This window comes from Saccopteryx leptura, chromosome 7 (genome assembly GCF_036850995.1).
Source record: "Saccopteryx leptura isolate mSacLep1 chromosome 7, mSacLep1_pri_phased_curated, whole genome shotgun sequence".
Lineage (NCBI taxonomy): Eukaryota > Metazoa > Chordata > Mammalia > Chiroptera > Emballonuridae > Saccopteryx > Saccopteryx leptura.
Window position 1 is genome coordinate 62,121,207 of NC_089509.1, and position 10,047 is coordinate 62,131,253.

The 10,047-nt window shown below is 49.0% G+C and overlaps 1 protein-coding gene across 2 annotated transcripts; it reads left to right on the top strand.

The window, feature by feature from the left end:
- Positions 1-1,215: 1,215 nt before the first annotated feature.
- Positions 1,216-5,575, top strand: HOXD8 (homeobox D8). 2 transcript variants are annotated; one of them, XM_066345481.1, is made up of 2 exons: positions 1,216-3,741; positions 4,127-5,575. In XM_066345481.1, the coding sequence occupies exons 1-2, from the start codon at positions 3,189-3,191 to the stop codon at positions 4,417-4,419; spliced, it is 846 nt and encodes a 281-aa protein (XP_066201578.1). In that variant the 5' UTR covers positions 1,216-3,188; the 3' UTR covers positions 4,420-5,575. The 2 variants fall into 2 exon arrangements, with proteins under 2 accessions (XP_066201578.1, XP_066201577.1); XM_066345480.1 differs by having other exon boundaries at positions 1,238-3,741; positions 4,124-5,575.
- Positions 5,576-10,047: the final 4,472 nt, after the last annotated feature.

A 10,047-nucleotide genomic window follows, 5' to 3' on the forward strand; every position in this document is an offset into this window, starting at 1 on the left:
ACTAGAGGGCGCCGTTGCTCCACTCTGATCTCGTAAAGCTGGAATTGTGGTGAAGGAAGGTTTTGATTAACAATATTTACAATCTTATTTTTAATTCCAAATTAGGATAAATTTAACAAAAAGAAGCAATGTGAACCATTAAATCCTGCAGCCGTGTTTTAGGGATAAAATTTTGGCTTAGTCAGGATTTCAGAAAATCTGAACTATGGCACAGCTGAAACCATAAGCAGGATGGCAAGTTAATGCGTTCTATCAAAACAGAAGGTTGTAAAAGCATAGATCTTTATTTACCAAGTTAATCGTGCTCTTTCCCCCATTCAGATTATAAACAAAATGCTTGAAGGAAAAACTAAGTGTTTTGTTCCAAGAGGAAATGTGTTGTAATGCTTTCTTGAAATGAATTTTGTAGTATTTGTGTTTATTTTTCACCCCCAGGAATCACACAGTTCTAGAAGATGCCTTGCATTGTTGAGATCTGGGCTCACTCTTCTCTCCCCCCCCCCCCATTCCATTCCAAAACCCAGTTTCATTGAGTGTTTAAACACACAAAGGCTCACATACAAAACAGTGAAATTAAAAAGACACATTTACAAAGTTAGTTTCAAGGCTTTGTTGAAAACAATACTCTTTTAATTGGGTATTTGCAAGGTTAAAATGCAAATCGTTAACTGTCAGAATACGTTCGTTAGCCTTAGGATTTAAAGGAAGTTTTACCTGGAGATAAGCGACAGAAAACACACAAAACAAACCCCTGCCCTCCAGCACCCCCACAACAAAAGTCTCCTGCACTCTACTGATTTAAAAACCAAAGCATGCCTATATCCTCTGAAGATTTATTAGCAATTCGTTTAACCATTTCTAGTCATTCCCTGTAAAAAAACAAACAAACAATGGAAAGAGTCTTAGAAATTATCTTGTTATGCCTTTCTACCTTATTTTCTCCATTTCCAAAATATGGTATTCATTCCCCAGGACAGACCTCAAGATCGCAGGATCGCACTCATAGGCTAGGGCTTCTCACAAGGAGTGTGTGTGTGTGTGTGTGTGTGTGTGTGTGTGTGTGTGTGTGTGTGTGTCGGGGAGGGGAGGCGGGGGTTGAAATCACCTTTGGGGACCATCTGGAATTTTTAGAGATTTGCGTGGTGTTTCAGCATTAGCGGGAGCATCCTCGATAGGCTCAGGGGCGTGTTTCGAAGTTGGTTCCCAAGGCCGGTGGGCCTGGTGCCCTTACAACAATGGATTATCTACCAAGGGAAAGGGCTCGGTCACCCAAAGAACGCACGAAAAAGTCCAAGCAGGCGAGGGAAAAACTCACTCAACAGAAACCTATCACAATTTATTGGATATTAAGACTGGAGTAGAGGGGGGAGAGAAATATGGGGCAGAGAAGGTGGTGTAACGTCAAGCAGTTTTAGAGCGAGCTTCAAATATCAGGAATATTTTGCATTCACATTCGACTAGCCCATATGACTCGGGACGTTTCTCTTTATACTTAACAAGCTAGGATGAGCCTCCTCTTTCTTTCCTTTTGGAAAAATTAGTAACTTTTAAAGCTAAACCCGGCGCCTGCCCTCTGCAATAATTAGGCTTGGCAGATGAACTAGAATCGTTAAGCCGGAGATGGGCGCCGCCCGCAGCCGCCTGGAACCGGCACGATCTGAACGCCGGCCCCGAGGCTCGATGAGGGGTGGAGAACTCATAGGCATCGGTCCCCCGTGCTCCGCCCGGGGCCACTGCCTGCCCAGGTCCATTCCACACCTGGGCTGAGACCCAGGAGCCGCGTGTCCAGCCGGAGGAACGACCATGCAACCCAGCGTGTGTCCCCGCTTTGGAACATTTCTGTCCGCTTTTCTATTTAGTCCCTCAGCAATGTTAATGCCTCCCTTCCCACATTCTTCAGCCTCCGCACTGCGCCTGGCGCTGACGTCTATCAAGAGTGAAATGATGGAAACTATATTCATGGGCATGATTTCCATTAAATATCAATTAACCTGGGAGCCTCAGCCAGGCGTGCAGTGCGTCAAGGGTAAATGTACATCTCATTTCCACAAGGTCTGCTCGCCTGGAAAAGAAGGACTCCGATTCACTTTGATAATGCCAGGTTTGGGGCTCACCTGTGGCCTTTAATCAAACTAGGACCTAACCCAAAATATACAGTCCGGTCCGGTCCGGTCCGTCTACACTGCTTGCCCATTTTCCCTGGGCTGCGCCCTCGTGTTCAGAAATGCAAAAGCCACGGCCAACTTCCGCAGAGCTGCTCCAGGGGCCAGGGGAGAGAGTCATTTGCTCTGCAGCCTCCTGGGAGTGGCCTTCCTGCCTCCCCCCGCCCCAAGTGTAAGGTTCTGCCGCGCCCCCGCCCCCTGGCCGCGGCCCACATTCCTTTGGTCCCCAGGGGCACCCGAGCCCTTGGCAGTGCGGCTTTACGGGCCCCCTTTAAGGCTGGCGGAGGCATTTCCCGGTCAGCGTGAGCAGTTCCGTCGAGAGCAACGTTGGCGCCTCCGCGCGGATCCCTCCGCGCGGTTATCTCGCTCCCATCTCGCTCCCTCTCGGCTCAGTGGCGTGGGGCGAAAATGCCTCGCTGGGGCGCACGGGGACGGCAGCCTCGGCGGCGGCGAGAGCGGTGGGAGGGGGTCGCGGGGGGGTTGAGGTGAGGTGGCGGCGGGCAGAGGGTGTTTTTTTTTCTTTTCCCTCCAGAGCGGGGGTTTGTAAACCAAAGGCAAACAGTGTCCCCGTGGGCCGCGTGCACTTTTTTTCTTGTCCCGGTGCGCAGAGGGCCGCCTGGTGCCTGAGAGGAAACAGTGGAGGCAGCAGGGCAGGTCACCCGGGCGCCGGCAATTATATTGCGGCCGAGCCGGCGCTCGCTGGGAGAGGCCAGACGGGCGGTGATCGCGGGGACTGGGTGAGGCCCCGCGACCCGCAACGGAGCGGCGCGAGGCCGAGGCGGCGGGGACAGGAGCCGGGCATGAGTGCCCAGTAGCCGAGCGCCCGCGGCAGCCGAGCCTGAGAGGCGACGCGCGGGCGGGCGGGCGGACGGCAGCAGCAACGTACCCCGGCGGCTCGGGCGGCTGCCCCAGAGGTCCCTGCGGCAGTGCGGCCGCGCCGAGGCGCGCTCCCTGCCTGCGCCGCCCCGCGCCGCCCCGCCCGCGGCCTCCCTATCTCGGCCCCGGGCCGCAGCCGCTGCCGCTCCGATGAGCTCGTACTTCGTGAACCCGCTGTACTCCAAGTACAAGGCGGCGGCCGCGGCGGGCGAGGCCATCAATCCCACTTACTACGACTGTCACTTCTCGCCCGAGGTCGGCGGCCGCCACGCCGCCGCCCTGCAGCTCTATGGCAACAGCGCCGCCGGCTTCCCGCACGCGCCCCCGCAGGCGCACGCGCACCCGCACCCGTCGCCGCCGCCCGCCGGGCCGGGGTGCGCTGGCGGGGGCGGCCCGGGCCCCGGCCAGGACTACTTCCACGCCGGCGGAGCCAGCCCGGCCGCAGCCTACCAGACCGTGCCCCCTCCTCCTCCGCACCCGCCTCCGCCGCCCCCCTGCGGCGGCGTTGCCTGTCACGGGGAGCCCGCGAAGTTTTACGGATACGATAACTTACAGAGACAGCCGATTTTTACGACCCAGCAAGAGGCCGAGCTGGTACAATATCCTGACTGTAAATCGTCTAGTGGTAATATTGGCGAGGACCCAGACCACTTAAATCAGAGTTCGTCTCCTTCTCAAATGTTTCCCTGGATGAGACCGCAAGGTTGGGATGCAGTTGTTTTTCTATTTTTTTTTTAAGTGGGGAGAGGGGGTGAAATCTGCTTTCATCTCACGTTCTAGCTTTAAAACTGCGTTTTCCTCTTCCTCTCCTCTTCCTTCTTGTGTAGCTCCAGTGGCTCTTATTCATAAAGTAATACAGACTTTCCCCCTTAAAGTAGAAACCACGAAAAGATGATGGGGGCAGGATAATTGTGAAGACCCCTCTCTCTCTCTTGCCTGCGCATCTATATATTTATATCAGAGCTAAAGAGAGTTGTGCATATTTCATCCCTTAGACCCACTCCAGAAACCTCTAGCAACCGGCAGAGGCACCATTACATTTTTAAAAAACGTTTATTTTCCTCTTTTTTTTATTTTTAAATCAGCAGCTCCTGGTCGACGAAGAGGGAGACAAACCTATAGTCGTTTCCAAACCCTAGAGTTGGAAAAGGAATTCCTTTTTAACCCTTATCTGACCAGAAAGAGAAGAATCGAGGTTTCCCACGCCCTAGCCCTCACCGAGAGACAGGTAAAAATCTGGTTCCAGAACAGGAGAATGAAGTGGAAAAAGGAGAACAACAAGGACAAATTCCCGGTGTCCCGACAGGAGGTGAAGGATGGGGAAGCTAAAAAGGAAGCCCAAGAGCTGGAGGAAGACAGGACTGAAGGCCCGACGAATTAACTTCCACCTTGACGTTTTTGCCACAGACTAGTAAAGATGATGATCAACATATGCTGGTGGACACCACCAAGTCTCTTTGTTGGAAGGACTTTGCCTGTATTTCAAGCTACCTTCTTGTCACTGCTCTTGAGGTTTCTGCGCTGTGAGAGGGATTTGGGTGTTCAATGTTTCTTGTATCAGATAGAAACAGTCCTTGAGCTGCCCTATATAAGGGTCATTTGATACTGACTTTATAGCAAAATTTTTATAATGGTAGTTTTTAATGTCTGAGCTGGTGATTTGCCTCAATAACATAAACTTCCTAATGATTTAGCACTAAAGAATTGAGTATAAAATACTTTATTAATCAAGTGCACTTGAACATTTTAAATTTTTTCTTTATGGTGAGTAAATTAAAAGAAGTCTATTAATTTTTTTAAAAATTATGCCTGCAGAATATTTACTTTATTTTATTTGATTAAAATGTATTATTTATGTATTTTTATCTTTGCTTTTATAATGGTTCAGGTGCCTTTTGTTTACTCCTAAGAGGTTTCTTTATTTTGTAAACGTAGTATCTCTGGGAAAAGTCTGGGCCAAATGTTTGAAAAGCACATGTTAACTGAAGAGTGTGATGTGGAGTCCGGGCTCTGCAGCTTCCTGAAGTTTGAGGAAAATGTTGGGCCAGTGACAGAAGTTCAGGGCAATGTCAAAGTTGACATTTAATAATTTTCCTATAGCCTATACAAATTATGACAATTTAATAATCTAGAGTGAATGAATACTTGAAAAGCCAATTATAACATTTTCATTCATTAACTTTTCACTCCGGCAGGTCGCTTTGTAGAATGCCTCTACTTTCTCAACTTCCTTTCGTTTTGAACTCCGTTTGGTATCCACTGAAATTGTTAGTTCTCAATGCTGTGGCTGCCGCTGTGATTCTTTTTATTTTTGAGTAGGTGCCATATTTATTTGTATTTCCTTTGCTCTGTTTGCATGCTCATTTTGATCCAACTTGCTATGTGCATCTCAGATGTCGGTTGGTACGTCCTCTGTTGTTCTCCAGGATGGCCTCGCCATTTGAAACAAGCCCTGAGAGCAAATACAGAAAAATCTGAGTGTAAACAACCACTCCAGAACATAGCTAGCTCCTTAATAAAGAAATGATTTTTTTCTAGAGCTAGTGTCTTTGAGCGCCACAAATAACCCTTTTCCTGAGTCAGGAACAATTGCCTTTGCTCACATGAAGGCAACGTTCTGCTAAAGCACCTATTTGAGAAACAAAGGTCGGGGTTACATGCATACATGCTATAAAAATAAATAAGTACAGGGCGGTAGGAAGCTCACTTTCATTCCGGAGAGGGCTGGCTAGGCTACCCTAGCTTCATCTTGCTCTAAATAACCTTGCTAAGATACTGCGAAAGCTTTGAACGTCACAAAGGACTCGGGTTGTAGGCCCAGTGGGGGACGGCCCAGAGTCCAGGTTACACCACCGTTTATTCTGCTGAGCCTGCACTAATGCTGGGCTTTGGGATCTGTTATTAACAAGATATCCATTTTCCATTTGAGGCTGCTCCTGCAGCTGCCATTTTATGACAGAGGAGAAGGGGGAAGAGGGGCAGGAGAGGAGCTATTCAAGTAAACATTTCTCCCTGCAAAGAGACAGCACCTTTGGCAGGTAGATACTGAAGAGCTCTGCTTTTTCTAAGTGCCTTATTTTAAAAAGAGGTACATTTAATTTCCACAGTGACATTTATTGCACAGGTAAGTAAATGGAATCCTACAGTTTCAGGGTTGGATCAAACCTTCAAGCATTGGTGGGCTGTTCGCGTGCTGCTTCAAGGACCAAGGAAATGTCACTGATCTGGGCAGAGGCAAAGCACCACCTGACTTTCTATCCAGGGAAGAGACAATGGCTGTGGCCTTCGCTGACCTGAGCCAGGAAAGACAATTTTAAGTCATGGGTGGTAGGGTGGTTCAGGGCTTAAGAAACACTTGCAGGAGAGGAGACAGCTGCAAACGTGCATGCTGGATTTGGAAACATTTTGCTCTGTGTGCTGCCCGAGACGCTGTTGGCTGATACAGAGCAAGGATACCCGGTGCCTGAGAGCGTGACTAGGGAACAGCCTGTGGGAGAGTGGGGGTAAGCTGGCCAGAGGCCACTGGCTAGCCTCCAGCTGCCCTCCGTTTAAGGGATTCCTCTAGGAGCAAAATTTGCTGTCTCCCACTTAAGAAAACTCCCCAAATATCACTTTTAGAGCCACTGATACGAGCGAGACTATCAGGTGGGGAACCTGGGACATGGATGGATGTGGAATTCTAGAAGGAAGCGGTGGGTGAAAATGTCCTTATTTCCTGTCTGTGCCACTCTGGAAGTGCTGTACCTTCTGGCCCTGTCATTCCCCTGCCACATAGTAAACTCGTAGTTCATGTACAGAAAACAACTCTTGCAATTACTGGTGTATTTGTACATATACGAACGATTACTTTTTGGTATAGATTTGGTGGGTTTGTATATATACATAGATTACACATGTGCGGAAAGTGTTGGTAATAAATGTCGGTATGTTGTTTCCTTTTGTAGCTGAGAAAAACATAGATTTGTCTCCTAATAAAGAGCTTAGGGAATTACACATCACATACACTCACCACCTTCTTTCTTACAGTGGCTAGAAATCACTCATCATGGTGTTTCATGCAGACAGACTCGCAGTGACAAGCCCAGTAGATGCCCTTCTAATTGGCTCAAAATATCTGAGGGGTGCGGCAAACATTTTTTGCTGCAGAAATTTGCATAAGCCTTCAGAGAACCCTATACAAACCCAGGCAACTGCTTCTCTTCCCTGGACTGCTTAGGGAATCTGCTTAGAGAGGTTTGTAAACCGTTTAGAGAAAAATAGAACACTGTAATGTTAACATTGAATGAAAGAACCACGCCTTTTAAATGATTTAGGTTCTCTGTTTGCAAGGACCAGAAACAAAAGAGGGTGGGAGTCTCAATGGTTCCTAGAGAGAAATCAATTCAGGGATTGCCACTTTGTGATGTTCCACAAAGCCCAACACATCCCTTATCTTTGCACTGGGTGGTGGTGGTGGGGGGGGAGTGCAAATATAGCTGCCTTTTCAGTGCAAAGAATCTTTTCCCAGCCTTCTTCCCCAAGCTGAAAAGGAGGGCCATAAAGCTCTGCTTTTATCTGAGTAGAGGAGAAGAGGAAATATGACAATTGAGATTATTTCTCAGAAAATTTTAGAATTGAACAATCTGTTCAGTTCCACATGAATAGACCAGTGTAAAGTCCTAGCTTGGGAGGGCCCAACAACTTGCCCCATATCCTTCTATAATTAAAAACATTGTTCTATTATTCTTCAGTGGAGAATGTATTGCTATTTTACATCCAAGATGTGTCCTCTGCTTCCCCAATGCTTGCTGAATCCTTGGGCATCTGGGGGTGAACAGGGGAAGAGAGAGAACATTCTAAAGGACCCTGGCTGCTCTATGGTTCCGTTCAAAAAAGGCTAAAACCCACTGATTTTTTTTGTAGAAAGAATATGACACTTGCTGGCAGATGGCAACAAAAGTCCCTTAATCAGAAACATCCCAAGTCATGGGAAATTTTTCACGAAATACAAATGGCCTGCTCCAGAGGGTGCTAGGCACTTCCTGCTTAGGTGCACACCTAAGGTACTTACTCACTGGGTGTGAGGATGTTAATAACAGAGAACTTACACATAGACATCCAATGCAAATATTCACAAACATATTACTAGAAACCCAAAGACAGTGCCCTTGAAAAAATGGGGGGGGGTATTTCTTTCAGGTAGCAGGCTCTGAAGCCTGGATGGCCATGCCCAGGTATTCATGATGAGGGGAATGCTAGGACTAGCCAAGGACATTTACTTTTAAGCTGAGGTTCACTGGAGCAGCACCTATCAGAAGTGCAAGGGAAGGGTGACTCCTACCTTTGAAGAAAAATGACTTTTTTTTTAAAGAATGAAACAGGAGTTGCTCTTTTCCTGAATCAATAAATCCTGTTTTCAACATTGTATTGAGCAGGCTTTTCAATGGACAGACATTTGGGGGGCAAGGGAAGAAAGGAACTAGAATTAAATTCCACAGAAATGAGAATTGCACTTAGGGGAGACTTCAAACAAAGGGTTCCAGAGGGGATCCAGAAAGATTGCTTTTCTTCTAACCCAGGACTGACCAAAAGGATATTTCTGCTGAGATAAAGACCAGGCATTGGGAGCTCACCCCCCCCCTTTTTTTTTTCTGAGAAGTTGACAAGTATCTAAAACCATTCCCAGCCTTTGAGCTGGTTGGTGACTCTCTGGGGGTGGACAGAGGAGAGAGAGAACATTTTTTAAAACTCTGGCTGCTGCTATGGTTCCCTCTGAAAAAAAGTTAAAACCCACTGACTGTTTGTAAAAAGACTATGACACTCTCCTACCGCAGAAACCCCAAGAAATGGGAGGGACCCCAATTTATGTTGGAGAGGGTTTAGGAAGGAGCATGGGATTTCTTGGCCTGCAGATCACAGGTTTTCTGTGCAAGATCGCTGGCGCTGGCTTGCCAAAAGATGAGAGGGGCAAAACCCAAAAGTGCTGGGCTGCCTTCTGGGGCTGGCCTTTCTGTAAGGGGAGGAGAAGCCGAGTGTCACCCCCCTCTCCAGGAAATTTGGAGGGTGGTGACTGCCAGGATCACCAATGCAAGCGCCTGGGAATACACTACACTCATTTCCCCTCTAACACAACGCCAATTTGGGCAGCTGTTTAGAGGCATATCAAAACAAAACCAGAAATTCTTAGAAAAGGTAACGAGTCAGAATCATGGACGGAAAGGTGGCAGAGAGAGTAGAGGAATAGAATATAGAGAAGGAAAGACAGAGGAGAGAGAGAGAGGAAGGAAGATGAGAGAGAGAGAGACCTGGGGGGATGGAAGGAGAGAGAAGGGGTGAAAAGGGAGAGAGAAAGTGTATGTGTCTGTGTGTGTGTTGGGGGGGAGAAAGTAAGGGGAGGAGAAAGAAACGGGAAAGAGGGAGAAAGTGGGAGGGAGGGAGAGAGAAAATGGGAGGAGGGAGAGAGAAGAGAAGAGAAACGAGAGGAGAGAAAGAGGACAAAAACATGGCGCTTGCTAGCTGTACGTGCAAAATCCGCAAGGAATTGCAGTAAATTCCTTTTTGTTTGAAGAAAATTTACAACTTGGTAATAGACCTTTTTATGACCTATTTGCGGTCGTCATTGGCTGCGGCTGGTCATGTGCAGGCGCCGCTCGCCTCCACGGCCTTTTTCCTGATTTCCCAGGCGAGTGCCCCCCCCTGCCTTCCCCGAGCCGCACCCCCTCTTTCCCTAACCTTTGTCTCCGCAGAGGTGGGCTGCAGTCGCCGGCTGCGGGAGCGCGGGCTCCGGGCGGCCTCGGTTCCCACCCGGCGCCCGGCTTGGCCCCGCGGCCGCTCCGCAGCAGCGCCGCCGCGGCCTCCGGAGCCACGGAGCGCCCGGCGGGCGGGGAGCCCGGAAGGAGCCCCAGGGCCGGAGCCCCCGCCGGCCTGCTCCCTGCGGCCGCAGCCCTGCGGCTCCAGCGCGGTCCCTCCTCGGACGTGGCGGGGCCCTGCCGCTCAGGAGGGCCCGCAGACCGCCCGCACCGCATGGATT